Source organism: Melozone crissalis, unplaced genomic scaffold (assembly GCF_028551555.1).
Source record: "Melozone crissalis strain CALT ecotype California unplaced genomic scaffold, PUWL_Pcris_2 ptg000063l_1, whole genome shotgun sequence".
Lineage (NCBI taxonomy): Eukaryota > Metazoa > Chordata > Aves > Passeriformes > Passerellidae > Melozone > Melozone crissalis.
Genome location: NW_026535841.1, coordinates 10,129,564 through 10,145,648, shown reverse-complemented (window position 1 = coordinate 10,145,648; position 16,085 = coordinate 10,129,564). Strand labels below are relative to the sequence as shown.

The 16,085-nt window shown below is 40.1% G+C and overlaps 1 protein-coding gene across 1 annotated transcript in view; it reads left to right on the top strand.

Annotated features, from left to right (window-relative positions):
* The window catches only part of ZNRF3 (zinc and ring finger 3), a 65,930-nt gene that overhangs the window by 19,872 nt on the left and 29,973 nt on the right, over positions 1-16,085 (top strand). Inside the window, exon 2 of the mRNA XM_054288915.1 lies at positions 15,378-15,503. Coding sequence (XP_054144890.1) covers positions 15,378-15,503 — 126 coding nt within the window. The remainder of the gene's footprint in view (positions 1-15,377; positions 15,504-16,085) is intronic.

The window sequence follows — 16,085 nt, the reverse complement described above, 5'->3', positions numbered from 1 at the left end:
GTGTGTGATTTGATACTTGACACTAATAGAAAGTGCTTCAATGCGCTTAAAATACTCTGATTTTGGTTTTTACTTAGCAAACCTTCAGGCACCAGGAAATTTGCACATCTTACAGAGCTTTGAGATGGGCTCTGACATGTATTTGTGTTAGTGCTGCAGGCACTTTCCCCTCACCATACACAGAGGCTAGAGAAAAATTCTGGGATGGGAATCCTAGCAGTTACCATGGCTTTCTGCTTTAAAATACATTCTTTTTGGAAATCCCACCCAGATGTGTGAAGGACAGACTGTTCCAGTCTGTAGAGGACAGTTTATAAAGCAGAGGTTTCACTACCCATAGAACAGGGTAAATTGATGGGTTCTGCCATCAGTGTGGCATCCCCATTCTTTGCTTCTAGTGAGCAACAGAATGAAAAAAAAAAGAGGTTTTAGCTGATTCCCTGTATGCTCTGCTGAGTTTGTGCAGCCCTTTCTGCCAGCAGTTATCTGTGGCCTTTGGATTCATGCAGCCAAGTGAATTAACACAACTGCCATGCTGAGTTAACCAAAAAGGTTCCTCTGCTCCAGTGACTCTGGCAGAAACCAGTAGCAGATATTTGTGAAGGAATGTAAGATTAGAGCAAGCATATGGTGAGAATTCTGCAGTACATGCTTCCAGGCTCTGCCAGCTTGTGGCTCAGGCCTTCCCATCAGGATCAAGTTCTACAGGAGAGCCCTTGATGGGTTTTTCTTTCATTTTTTTTCCAGTCCATTACTTCATGTGCTGTCTAAATTTGAGAGCACACACAGAAGATCTGTTTTGGTTTTAGGATTCATGCACACAGTGACAATGTACTTTATTTTTGAAGAGCAGTGGAGTGCATGTTGTGCATGAAGTGTAGAACGGCATTTTTATTGGCATGTCTGACAGGTACCAACTTAAATTTCTCACTCACAGGATTGGAGGGAAGACAACTAAATCTCCAGAATTTTTCTCATTCTCTTACTGTTCAGTGTGAATGTTTTTTTTTTTTTTTGAGCTGCAGGGGGAAAAAAACGTTGCCAGGAAGTAATTGTTCTTTCTGTCTCTTCCTAATTCTGTGCAGCAGCTGCCTTGTCTTTAGCTGCTATTAATGGTCAGAGCTTCGTGAACAAAGGAGCGTCAGGCTGATGTAACTTCTTCCTCTGTTAGACATTCCCTCTGAAGCCATCTTTTGTCTTGATGGCCCTATTGTAACCATTCATATACTGATGAATGAACAGGAAGCTGATGATGATAGTGAGCAGATGAGTTTGATCATGAACAGGTTTTACTCCGACTCCAGCCTGAGGGAGTATATATGAGTATATATAGGAACAGAGCTGTAGCACTGTCAGCTACAACGTCTGATTTGTTCATTCAGATTTTCTTTTGTGTAAGAAACTAGGAAAGGTTGTTAATCTAGGAGGAAATGTGCTAACTTTTTATAGAGAACAACAGTATCACAGGTTTAAATACAGTAATTCTGTCTGTGGCCTGGTCATACAAAGAGAAGTTTACTTGAATGGCTGTATTTTTTTGGGGGGATTGTGATTTCTTGAACTGGAATGAGTGTTTCAAGACTGATGTAAATACTTTGTTGTGCTGTAAGCTACCTGAAAGAGGCTGCATGTTGTGTGACAGTGAATGAAGCATCCTAACCATGGCTTTTCCAGCACAGATGTTCTTCTCATGTGGCCTTTGGTGATTGTGATATATATTGGCTTTCTATAGATAGCTAAACTATTCTCAAAATGCCTGATGGAATGGACTCTTTCACAAATGAAGACCAATTCAGTGTTATTTAACTACTACAGACAAAATTAGAGGCTCCCTAGCAGTGGAGAGCAAAGATGTGGTTGTTCTTTTCACAATGCCTACCCTTTCTGGTTTGTTTTCATGATTAGGCAGAGATTTCATTGACTTTATTTTTGTGTCTGTCACATTTTCTGTGTTCCCATTGTTTATATCTGGTTGAATGTGACTTTTATGGACCTTGGTTCAAGGGATTCTCCCAAGTCACAGCTGTATGTACAGCAGGTTATCAGTGCTGATCTTGGTTAATTGTAATATAAGCTGGAGGAATGCACCAGGAAGAGCAAAGAAGCATCATAAAAAGCATCTCAAAATTTTGGCTAAGATTTCTTTTCCTTCTTAAGAATAAAGTGTATTCTGAAAACCTTATCCTTACACTAAAAATTTCATGGGATGTTGCAATTAGTAGGAAAGGTAAGAGAGCAAATTATGAGAGAGCAAAGCAGAAGACTTGGTGCCCACCATTGGGCTCCAAGAGCTTGAATGCTGCAAATAAAAGTGCAGTGCATCATAAAAGTGGAAGGGGAGAGTAGATAATGCAGCAGATAATTCACAAGTTATGGATCCTCTCAGTCCTGTAACAGTGTGACATTCATTGAAAGAGACCTCAATTTTACCAGTTTGGAAAAGAGGCTGTTGACAAGAGACTTGGAGTAGAGTCTGATGTCAAGACAGTAAGTAAGGAACAATAATTGGTTGTTCCTTGCAATATGATTATCAGAGCATTCTCAGTGAAATTCACAAAACAGCTTTACAGTAAAGCAAAAAAAAGTACATTTTAAAAAGAGTAGGTTGTGTTTCTTGCTGTAGGATGGTGTAAAAGCCATAAGTATGTGTGTCATTCCAAAGGAATTAGGTAAAAACATGGAACATGGATGATTTGCTTACTTAAACACAGTATTTTGCGTGAAATATCAGTTCTGGAGGTCTTAATCATGGATAGCCATAATGAAGAGGCTGTATCTCAAACATAATCATTCCTTATTTTCTCTGTTTTTCATATTCTCTGAATTTCTGCAGTTAGCAACTGTTGGTGATAGGTTACAGTGCTGGTTGGATTTCTGGTCACACCCTGCATGGCTGCTTTTGACTTGCCCAGCATTGCACAGGAATCCTGTGGCAGAGGAAGCAATCCCATCTGTTGGGAAGCACTCAGCTGCCTTAACCACAACACTGTATTTTCTTTTCTCATAGCATCTTACCTCATTCCCTGCCCTGTCCAAACTTCCTGACATGTGAGGGGAATGTCCTGCAGCCAGCACTCATTCAGCCCTCACTGCTGTGTTTTTGGAGTGCATTTACAGCATTAATTTCCCAATCAGTGAGGCATACCTCAGTGTTGGGGTGTGCCAGCAGGAGATACACAGCACTACACCCAAGCCAATGGGCTTGACTGGATTTACTGGCATGGGTTGTATGAGGGCTGGAGGAGCTGGATGAGAGAAAAGGGGGCAGCATGGGGTGGGAGTGAAGTGGTGAAGGGCTGGTCAAAAAGAGAGGAGAATTGAGGCAATAGATTAGTGACCTTATCAAGGAGGAATCATCTGGAAAGAGATGGGAAAAGCAGGAAGAACTTCTGATGTATCCTGAAACACAGCACAAGCATCTGAAATTTAAGGTTGAATTGGGCTCGTGATTTTAATCATTTTAATTATGGTAGAAGTTTCTAGTACCTGGTTTTTTTTTTCCACCTATACATAGGGTGCTGTAATATGATAAATATGTACATTAATATTTCTCAGAAAAAGCTGAGAAAACCTGTTTTGGTTCACTGTTCTGTAAAACAGATCACTTTTTGTAGATTTTTATTCAAAGTGGAATTTAATTTTACTCTTGTAATAAACCTCTTGTAATGAAAAGGGAGTGCATTGGGTCTCCAGAATTCCAGAAACTTCCATTATTGTTCGTGTGACTTCAAATAACATTAATTGAATCCTCCAAGCACCAAGTTCCTGCAAGTGCCTTTGATAAATGAAAAAGAGCAAAGAAGTGATAATTAGTTGAGTGCAGAACAGTTCTGATTCTGGTTCAGGATGTCAAAGCAGGGGCTGTGAGCAGGGAGTGAAACTGGCCATCAAGTCAGCTTTTGATCTGCATGAATTGTACACTGGACTGAGTTGTGGAGCCTGTGTTACATTTGTGTTGCTTATTTCCTGTGCAAAACAAAACAAATTAGGCCTGAAAGAGGGAGGATGGATTTCACAGCGTGTGAAATGTTTGCAGGGACTAGTTCAGCGACGTGCTACGTTAGAATTAAGCATAGCTTTTTATTTTCAAGTCCTTCTCTCTAGTACAGAGCATTCTTCAGTGGTGACTCAGGGTAGAGCTAATCTCACTCAAAATGGTTGCCAGTTGCCACTTGGAACAATAGGAGCGAAGCCACAGGCTGCCATCAGGTGGTAGTTTTTAAGAAAGGCGTTTTTTCCCCAGTGGATTTGAGTGCCTTCTGTCTGCTAACACGAAAGATTGCAATGTGCACGGAGTTCTTGTAATGGAAAGTGTTGGAACAGTGCATTACTCATTGCTTTGCCTGAAATGGAGAACCCAGTGCAGCAGGTATTTTTCTTTTATGGAAAAACCCCAATATTTTGTTTTCAGGAATAACTCTTGGCACCTGATTTACATACTGGCCTGTACTTCTTTTAAAGTTCCTCTCTGGGCAGGGGCATCCCACCTTCCAGTAAGGAGGTTGTGTTCTCTTGTTGCATCCTGTTCTAGAGCCTCATCTTGTGCAGCCACAGAAGAGACTTTGGCTTCACCTTATTTCCACAGGATATAGGTCAGAGAGATTGTGCTGATTGGAGCTGACAAAGAAGGGCATTAGCAAGGTGTGATGTTTGGATTTTGCCAGATTTTGCAGAGTATGAAGGATGCTGTGGAAGTAATTTCTTGAGAACTTGATGCTGGAGAAAGAGATACTTTGGAAGCAAACATTACCAATTTGGAGACCTCTGCTTTCCCTTTTGGGTACTTTTCTTTTAAAAGTTAACTAGCACCTTAAAATGTTCTCACATGGGCAGAAGCCATAAGTTGAGTACAAATCCATTGAAGTAATCTAGGTTATCAGATGAAGGGAAGGTCAAATTATAAGTTTTGGAGAAGAAAGCTTGGAGCACAAAGTGGGGAAACAGGGATATGAGAAGGCATGTGACAGCTGGATTTGGAAACAGAACTTCTGTAAACTTTACTGGTTTGTGTATTGGTCCAGAATGCCATGTAAAAGGTAAAGAATCTAACCAAAAAGCAAACTTTGAGAAACAATTTAAGATGAACACTACCTTCAGATTGTAAACTGTCACAAGGATTTTCTTGGAACATCTTTTGATTGTTGCAGTGTAAACTGCAGTTAAATGTAGAGACCTGGAGAGTGCTTTGTAATTTATGACAAAATTCAGCACAAGAATATGATAGTTATCCTCAAATTTAGATATCTTAAAGGTTAAAGCTTCACAGAAATCTGTGCAAAGGTAAGAAGTAAGGGGAGGTGTCCTAAATAGTCTAATACCAGCATAGCAAAGAAGTAATGAAGACCCATAATACCCACAGCTGATTCTGATATTTTTCTTCCTCTAATGTCTTGAGAGAGATGTGTGGAGGGATTTGCAGTAGACTGGGTCAGAACTGGGTGCTTTATGGCAGAGGAATGAGGAAAGACTGAACAGAGCATGCACTACAGGTACTTTGATATCAAGACAGAGGAATAAATACAATTCCTTAGAAATAATGCAGTGTGGGAGGGAGAGTGTGGAGAGGAAGAGTGGGTGCTGGAAAGTCTGGTCTGGGCAGTGAGAGCAGGCACAGCTGGAATCCCACCTCTGCTGGGGCTGTGCCTTGGGGTGTGCTGTGAGCTCTGGGAGCTGGGAAATCCTTATTGCAGCACTGAGCTGGGAGCACATCTCTGAGATGATGGGGAGTTGTTTGCCTCCATCACATCACTCTGGAAGACACGAAATCAGTGTTCTAGGTTAGACTGTTCAATTTTCATCATGTTCAAAAACTTTAAAGAGCCTCTTGTGCAGCACAGGCTGTAGGGACTTTTCTATTGGCCAGAGATCATGAGGTTCATAGAATCTCAAAAGAGTGTGTATGTAAATATTCAAAAATCAGTTCCCATACTAAACTGAGAAACAGAGTTGATCTTTAGGCTGTGAACTGTTACATTTCAGCCTTGAGAAAACTTATTTTGTAGCTGACTAAAGCTGACTGTATCTGTCTTTTCCTTCCCTAATGGTACTTCCAGACTGATTGCAGTCAAGAGTAGCGATCAAGAATTTTCTAAATATTAAAACCTTTCTTGCTGTCAGCTTTTTTTGTACTGCAACCCAGAGGTTTTGTTCAAACCATGTAGCTTTGGTGCCATTTGAATTAGCACTCAGGCTGCCACTGTGCTGACAGCAACTGAAACTTCATGCTCCAAAACACACACTCGAGAATTGTGTCTGTTCATCCTTAGCAGATGCCAGCTGCTCCCCTTCTTTGTCTGTTTTGGGGAAGATACTGGCCATGATGTGGGAGGTAAATATAATGAAATTATTTCTATCCTACCATTACTTGATAATTCAACAACTGTGTTTTTAAGCTCTGTCAGCTAATTAAGACACGTAAGAGAAAATAAGAATAAAGTGCTGGTTCTATCAGGGAAAATTTAGTTTTCTAAAATAGAGCTACAATGTTAAAATTTTAATTATTTCTTGAATTTTAATTTTTTTGTTCATAATAGAGCAATTTTGTCCTCTTTGCACTCAGATTTTAATTCATCTGTTAGATTTCACTGCTTGCATTTGCAGCTACTTTTCCTGTATTTGAGGGCTAGGGGCTTAATTTTACATTTGGTCATTATGTGCATATTTAGTAAAAATGCCTCAGAAAGTTAGGAGAATTCTGAAAAGCAGAGTCTGGGATTGCTCTTATGTTGGCTTCTAATTTTTATGCAAATATTACAGGTAGCTAGGAGTCTGTTATTTGTTATTCCACAGTTTATCCTAGAAAAATAGCACATATTTTGTTGGGTTGTATTTGCAGGCAGTATTTATTGTGTGACTGCCTCCCAGGCTCCAACTTTGAAGATGTATTTATGTTTTCTGTGAGCAGTAATGAAATTACAGCTGGCTATGCATTATCTGCTGTACCTTTTCCATCCCTCTTCTAAGCATAGTCACTGAGACAAAATTTTATTTTTGAACTGAGTAGAAAACTGATCCTTGCTGCTGCCTTGTGCCTAGTGCAGCATATTTTACACTATATATCTTGATGAGTTTAAACAGCAGTTCAAGTATCTGGAGTGCAAAAATGGGTGGAGAGAAGGATTAAAATATCCTAACCCTTCTCTTTTGTGCTTCCCCTGCAGCAAAGTGCAAAGCTGCCCACTTTACCCTGCCAGCTCCAGCTTTATCCTCCATCTCTGAATTTCCCTGCAGCCCCAGGGGAAGCTGCACCTCTGTGGCTCTCCCACAGCTGCTGGACTTTGATGAGGACATGCCTTCGCTCTTTCCACTGGCCTCCCTTGGCAACCAGCCCTTTGAAGATGACCTCTTGCTGTTTGCCTGTTGTCTCTCTTGTGTTGGATTATAGATGAGAGGTTGGCGTGAGGGGAAGGGGGATGGAATGGAGTGTTGTGCATTTTAAGCCTCATTTCTTTCTGTGTTCTCACCTTTTTTTTTTTTTTCCTCTCTCTGTGGCTTTTACCTCTCTATATAGATAAAATATTGTCATGCATATGGAAAATGGTTTCTGGCAGAAATACAGAATTCCTGCTTGGCATGTGTATATAGGACAAAGGAAGTTTGATTAGTGTTGTGGTAAGGACTTTATGTTCTTCTGTAACAATCTACTCACATTAGTTCCCTTCCCCCATCCCTCTTTTTAAGTAAAATATTGTTCTTAGTTATAGTGCAGCCTTTCTCTGTGTGCATGTTCTCTGTCCCTCTTCCCTCCCTCTCACCCCAGTGAATGCTTCCTCCTGGGGACAGGACAGTATGATCACCTTGTTAACGAAGGCTGTGGTGTGAGATGGCAAGGGATGCTCCAGAGCTCTGTGCCTGGTCACATTTTCCATGGACACTACTTCAGGAAATCCAAACAATGACATGTTGCTAAATACTGAGAATATCCTTCATGAGGGTCTTATAGGGGCAGTAGCTGTAGGGGAAGAAGTTTGGTATTACAGGGGATCAAGCATCCAATTTTCACTATGGTGAAAGGTGAACAGGTGAGGTTATTTAGGACAGAGTATTGTAAGTAACTGTGTTTACACACTTTTACAAATTTCACCATCTCCTTTTTCAAATTTTCTCAATGATGAAATTAATCTTCATTGAAGTGTGGCAAAGACAGCAGAATGGTAGTTGACATTGTGGAATATTGATGAATAAAGGCAGGAGTAATACATGTTTGAGGGATGTGGAATATTGATGAATAAAGGCAGGAGTACTATATGTTTGAGGGTATTTTACAGCCAACATGCAGAAAATAATCTGGATGTACCTGTGTATGCAGCTGGAATGCCTCAGTGCAGCATTCCACCCAAAAATTAGAAGAATAGGGTGTGGGGGGGATCTGTGAGCTGCAGATGTAATTAGTATATCCTTATACTGCTGTGTAATTGGATCTTCACTTTCTAACCCGAATGATGCCACAGAAATAATTTGTGTTATTTTTAACTCCTCTTTCTCTCCTTCTCTACCCTTCTCTGTCTAGCAAAGCTCCCCGCAAGCTCTCTGAATGCAAGCAAACCAGCTCTGCTTGTTGGTAGCTCATTGCAAAATACACAAAATAAAATCTTCGCTTGTCAGAGGTCACCTCTTACTACATCAAGGACTGCCTGGAAAGCCAGGATCTAGACCAGTTCAGGTGTCAGGAAAATGAACTGCAGTGAGTTTGCATGTCACAAATCAGTGTGCACATACAAAGAACAGTCACTGCTGGTCTGGAGTCTCAATACTGTGAAATTTTGGGTCAGCATCAGATTTGCCAATCTGTTAAGTTTACTTGCTAAAATTCAATTGGCAAATAAATAGTTCTGAGACTTTTCTGAGCTGTGTGCTTTTGTAAAATGAAATATTACCTTTTCTGGTATGTGCACGTGTGTTTGTTGTGTTCTGATTCCCTCCTAAAAGTCTTGGAATTTTCATCCCAGCCAAATTTCCTAAGTGTGCATCTTGTGTGCTTTTGGCAAGGGAATGCAAAGGGAAATTTCTTTTAGGGTTCCTTATATGAACAGCCTCTGTCAGCTGGGTTTGGTAGCTTGTTTGTTTGGGGTTTAGTGTTTTGTTTGGTTTTGTTGTTGTTTGTTTGGCTTCTGTTGTTGTTGAATAGTTGTATTCATTCTTTCTGGGACCCAAACACTCCGTAAGGATGAACAAATCCCATTATGTTGTACAGTCTTTGTCAGGTTGTTTTCATACTTCCTACTCCATTTTCTGCTAGAAAACTTAGTTGCAAAGAGTTGGTAACTCCCTGTCAGGCCTTTAACTTAAGCCAAAGAGATTACATGGCAGTGGCCTAATATTTTCAGTTACAAGTCCCTGCTTGAGTGCTATGGGACAAATGCAGTTTTTCATGAGATGTAAGATAATTCTGCTTTTCCCAACCAGTTATGAGTATGTCTAAAGTTTTGGTAATTAGTGTGTTTTGGGGTCTATCTTGTTTGTTACAGAGCCAGAAATTCTTTTGTTTTACCATGTAGCTACTGGCCTTCTTCTGCTGAAAGTAATTTATGAAGGTATCATTTTATTCCAAATTTTCTCTCTAGTTTCTCCCATCCTTAGTGACATTATGCCTTCACTTTTTGCCAGCATCTTTCCACCAATTTAAAGTGGTTGGGGGGGAAGCCACTATTGTAAATATGACTTTGCTCTCCTTTGGTCTGTCAATACTATGGTAGGAGAACTCAGTGTAATCAAAGCACCTAATTACTGAGAGAAGAAATTCAAATTGTCTACAGTTTGTGCATCTTTTCATGGGAGTTCTGCTTTTTGAGATGCTTTAAAGGAAGGATGCACCAGTTTTCTGTTTGAATGAACCAGAAGCTTCCTTTGCGGTGTTTGGAATAATTAGTGTCCAGCTGCTTTATTGCAATTGATTGCTCAGCTGCAAAGCTTGGGCAGTACAATCCCTGCTTGTGCAGCAAATCTGGTGCAAATGTGCTGAGTTCAGGTTTGTAAACATGTGTTACTGTGCACATATTGTGGGTATCTGTGGTGTCTCTGGGCTGGGACAGTCCTAGCAGGAGAGGCCTGGCAATGTCTTTCAGGCAGTTCTCCTCCTCTCCTGAGGGATTTGAAGCTGGACCATGGCACAGGTGAATTGAGTTTGCTGATGAACTAGATCAGTGCTAAGATCTGGTTCCCTAGCTAACAAAACCTCCTTTGGCTGCTCTTCAAAACTGACTGCTCCTTTTCACAGGATCTGGTGGGCTTTGTGCAGCACTGGCCAGTCTGCACTGTAGAATTTGCCTGGCCTCTCCTGCATGGTGGATTTGTTCAACTGAATATCTCTGGTTTTACATTCAATTACAGCAGACTGGATTTCTCATCATCCCTTTTGGCATGCTTCCTGGAGTAAGTGGACTGTGAGAGGATTTCAGGAATGCCTGATGCTCTTGCTGTAGAGAAAGCTGAGTGGAAGCCACTTGTGGGTTCAGTGCTGACCACTGCCTTGGACAGCATGGTCACAACTGATAGCCAAGAAAAGCGCCCTGCTGAAATGCCCAGGTCCTATCATGTTACATTTTGTGGCAGTTTGGGTTTTTTGCAGGATGTACTTCTTTAAAACAGAAAAAAATATGCCTGAAAGGGAAAAGAAACCATATTTTAATGGAGTTTTCTACTTGTGCTGGGGAATAAGCGTTCTTCTCTGCGTGGCAAAGCTGCAGAGGGATGGGGAAATGCTTCTGGCTTTCACCTTTTCCAAAAAGGCTGCTGTGTTCCAGCTGCAGCCAGCATAAAAACCCTCATGTTTTATCATGAGGCTGCAGAAACAATAGCAATGCTAACTTTTCTTAAAAGAAACCCTGTTCTTTAGTTCTTAAAAAATTCCTCCCCCTATTTGTACAGTTTTGGATTGCTTATGTGGAATGGCACATTCTACTGAATCCTTTTTCAAACAGCATGACACAGTGGAGTTAAGGATTTATCCTTTTCTTTCTGGTGGAGTCTTAGTAATGCTGGGTTGGAATATTGCAGTCAAGAACCTTAAATCAGGTTTTGGTAACAGCTTGCTGTGCCAATACAGAGGAGTAAGTGGAGATAGGTTTCCCAGATCTGTCTTCTTGGATTTTGCACATGAGTGTGGCATTCTTTGCCTGGCATCAGAGGTCTTCCCCCAGTCTCCATGACCTGTGAAAAATAATAGAGCTTGATGTTGCAATTACAGCAGCCAGCTCTAATTAGATCTCTGGAGGCATCCTCTGATTCCTTGGACACCTTATGCCAGGTTTGCATGGGTGATTCCTAACTCCATCCTCCTTACAGCTGTTGGTTGCTTGCTTTGTGCCAACCCCATCCGATAGCAGGCATTTATTGTTTGCAATTCTTCCTGCTGTTAATATACTTGTTAGTCTTGACATCTCTTGCCAGTTTGAGCTCCTAATGGTTTCCCAGTTCTTTGCATCTCCAAGGAATATTTCTGTATTTGTGAGTGTGCCCTTTCTTACCTATGTCTATTTCATCCACCTTCTGGAGAGTCTAGGACTAAAATACTGGATTGTCTCTGAATCAGACACTCTGCATCCTCTAGTACTTTATGGTGAATGAAGTTGTTATTTGTTCAAAATCTGTTTGGTGGCTTACTGCATTTTGGATAAAGCATGTACATTCAGTCCAGTTTTTGAGTTTAATAAGTCTGGTTTGACAGGGGAGATAGTTACTACAGATCTCCCAGCAGAGGTGTACTAATGGTTTTTCTGCTTCCTGTAAAACACATTGTTTGGTTGCCTTAATTTCACTTGAGCCTTGATGCACTTCAGACTTTGGATCCTTCCTTTAGATGAAACTTCCTGGGAAAAGGGAATTGGAGGAAGGAAACAAGACCAAGAGCTGGAAGTGATGGCAGAACATTGAGGGTCTGGGTAACCAAAAGTGTCTGAAGTCTGAACTGAGTTACCAGGCTCTGCTCCCATCCACCTGGGCTAAGCCAGGAAAGGAATCTCTTCCTTTCAGCTACCAGAGGCTACACCTGGTTTAGGAGAAAGCTCTCCCTGATGATGGAGTTCCTATTCAGGTTGAGTTGTTTTTTATGTTTCTTTTTGAGCACTGCAAAACCCCATAAATTTTATTTCAAAAGCCTGTCTAGTGAAGGAATGTGAATTCATGTGGACAGAGATGAATCCATGCCAAGTGCATTCCAGGTGGGAAAGCTGTATGGAGTGTCTGTTGTTTCAGGCTGTACAGCAACAGAGTTCAAATCTTCACAAAAAGACTGAATAGTTCTGCTCCTTTTTAGAGGCTGTGCACTGTAGTGTTTTGAATTTGCTTTTTACTGTGACACTTTGAAACTACTGATAATTTTCCACCTCACAGAAAATAATTAGTTTTATTGTTGCCATTGTAGGTTGTCCATCATCTCTTTTGTTTCATGTGTTTAAAGTAAAAGATGTCTGTGATGGAGAAACACCCTGGATCCTCCCTGGGCCTAATAGATATTTTCATTTAGTGTTACTTTTTTGTGTTCTGTGATTCAGTGGTTAATTCACTTGTGTTGTGACAGGAAACCATGAGAACATGGCATACACTTGCACTGGATGAGTCCTGTCCCATCAGCCCCAGTGAATGGTGTTTCATTCCATGTGGGCACCTAATCAGAAGTAACACCAGTGTTTCAGGCTTGAATTCTTAAATTCACATGCTCTTGTTGCACTTCTAGTTGATATCTCTGGTTTGGGAAATTACAGTATATTTTATCTGTCATGATCAACAGAGATCACTACAATGTAAGCTTGTGGTATCCAAGCAGAATCTACCAACTGCTTGTGGCTTGGAGGGCTGGAGTGCTTTTCTGGACAGAAGGTTTTCTGTCATTGAAGCCCATGTCTTATTGGCCTTGGTGCTGATTCTGGGGTTTTTCTGAGTCTTTAATACATGTTTGTAAAAGGAAGAGAGGAAGCTCTTTCAGGTTTATACTGATTTCCAGGGACAAAACTGCAGAGTGTGCTTGGTGAGTCTGATCCAGAGGGTCATTCACACTTGGAAGCTGGTACAGAGTAACAGTATTCCTGAGGAAAGTGGCAATGGAAAGAATTTTCTGTTCTTTTGGCCTTCTACCTTCTTTAGTCCTTTTTCTCTGCACTGAAGTGGGTAGAGCTGTTATTTATTCTGTGGTTGGGGAAAAAAAGACCAAAGCTTTTCTATACACGAGACTGTGTGTAGAAAATTCTCCTGAGCTGTTCATACAGCATTTTGTAATACTATAATGCCTTATCCTGGCAGACATAAAAAAAAGGGCAAAAGGGTGAAAGTTCTCTTTTAATCATCAGGACTTTTTAGGTGATAGAGTTACAGAGCAAAGTATTCTTGATCTGTTGGTTTAATGTTTGTCTGCCCTGTAACACTAACCCACATAAAATTGCTGCAGCTCTTTATAAAGTTATTTTAGACCTTCTGCAATGTATACAGATTTTGTAACCTTGGATAAAAGCAGGTTTCAGTTTTACCCTTTCAGGCATGTGCAGAGTGCCCCAGCATATTTCAATGATTTTGAACTAGAAACTTCTTAGATATGGGTTATGGTTTCAAAGCTCGGTTGATATACCCTATGTCAAGGGAATTACATCAAGGAAATGGTTCTCTGTTTCTTTAGATGCTTAATATTGATTAAAGCTTTGTGTTTGCTTAAAGGATCCCATGGACTCTTTGGGGGGTTGATTATGTTGGTATATCTGCCCTGGCAGTTTAGGAGAGAACATTCTGCCTGACTCCATCCTCTGTTTTTGTGTCTGTGCTGAAGAGTTTATCCATCAGATACTGAGTTTATGGAGTGGTTCAGCTTCCAGTGATAGTACTTCCCTCAAGCTTTTAGCACTAAGTTAAATTGTTCATCCATGTGAGATAGTTCCAGCTCAGCAGTGTGTCATAATAACTCATTTAGGAAAAAAAGAAAAGGAGAAATGTTAAATTAAGAGCCTACCTAGTACAGTGTGGCTTGTTTTTTTTTTTTCTTTGAGTGCTTTGGTGATGAATCTTGAAAAATAACTTGTGGTAGGAAAATCCCTGTATTGTGTCAGTTCACTGTCATGTTTCCCATATTTTACAGTAATCACCCAAGTTATTCAGAAAGTTAGGGCCCCACAAGATAATATAAATAGCACTCCATGTATTGTATCACTTGCAAAATGGAAGTCAGGGTACAAGACATGGGAGAAAAGGAGAAAAGGACAAAACGACAAGCTGGTGATGCAGAAGTGATGGTAGGATTAGGGGCCATTACATGGTGCTACTTTGCATGGATTAGTGAGGGGTATATAAATGTAAATTATTGAGCACTATAATCTCCTCCTATTATAATCAGCTACCAGAAAGCAGAGTTGTCATAGTGTTGGTATCAGTTCCTGGTTTTCTTCAGCTAGTTTGATAAAGTTGAGATTTAAGGAAAGACACTAAACTGGATGAAGTAGAAATTTTTTTTGCACAGACCTCTGGATATATGTTAAAGCTTGGGAAACAGGCTGTGAAACATCCAAGGAAAAAGAGAACAAGGAGAAGACAGTATACAGTATAAGAAGTGAAATGTGTGACACTCTAGTTTATACACAAGGATATTATCCTAAGGAAGGACAGCAAATTTGGGAAAGAAAAACGATGTGTAGGAAACTCTTTGCCATAATAAAATTAGAGTAACTACTCTAATTAGAGTAGCTACATCAAGTGTTGGAAGGAGGAGAAACAGATTAAATATTTGAAGTTAAAACAAAGACGTATTGTTGCCTAGAGTAAGAAACGCAAATGTCTGAAAGGAGACTGAAGTTTCTCACTTCATGATAGCCTTACCCCCCACATCATTTGGGTTCAGAAAACAATAGAGAATGCTTCACAATGGTTAGGAAGTTCCTTGTATCTTACTTTGGCTTACATGACAGGCTTGTTTCAAAGGATGACAGCCTGTTAATACTGTGCAATTATATAAAAAAAACAAAGGTGATAATGGCTCTGAAACATGGGGTCTGGATCTTAATGATGTGTAAAGCTTTTATAAGGGACTCTGCCAAGCAGTTTGTATTATTTCTGTCATTTTGCAAGGAAAGGTGGTTTGCAATACCTAGGGGGGGCTTTGTAGTTAAGAATTTTATATCTGAGCAAAGGACTTAGGCTAACAATTAAATGTGATTTTTAGATGATTTTGTATAAGCAAGATGACAGCTTACATAAAATTGCAAAGATTTTGCACTCATGGCATGCTTCAGAAACATACTGAATTCTTCATATATGCAGCCTTACATTTCAGTTTTTCTGGTGTATGTTCACTTAAAACAAATATACTTTAATCTGTTATTTATTATTATTTTTATTTTTTATGTCTGTATGGTTTTGAATTCTAATGATTGGCTAAAAGTTTCTTTTTGATTCTGTTTCAGATGCATCCACTTGGACTGTGTAATAGCAATGATGAGGAAGACCTGTATGAATATGGCTGGGTAGGAGTGGTGAAATTGGAACAGCCAGAGTTGGAGCCTAAGCCATGCCTCACTGTCTTAGGAAAGGTAAGGGGATAGTTTGAGGCTGTAAATGTTTCTTGGAAGGATTAGTTCCTTTCTGAGAAAAATCAGCAAGAAATAAATGCGAAAATCTCCTTACTCCACAAAATATTCCTGTTTTCACTCTAGGTACTTGAGGAAAAGATGCTGTCCAAATTCAGCTGATAGAGATGGTGATGGGGAGCTGAGCATTCCCTTTTTGAGTTCTGTAGCAACTTAAGAAAGATGAAAGCAAAAAATGGCTTTTTAGCAGAATCAGTATTGGAGTAGAAAGGGTGAACTGCAGCTGTGATTTACTTGGTCAAAGCAGTCAAAATGAAATCATCTTCCTGGTTTTCCTTAGGCACAATTTTCTGAGAATACATTATTCATTTCCTCTTTTTGGGGAAAGAGAAGCTTTCTAACCTAGAAAGATTTATTCACTTTCATTGCAGGATAGGTACCTCTAATAACAAGTAAATTTTATTGTACTGGTGAAAAAAATAAAAATTTTCATCATCCTGGAATCTTGCTATGGAATGGGGCCTCTGGAATCTTAATTTAAGTGCAAAACTTTTCTCTTTGTTTTATGGGGTGAAGTCACTAATA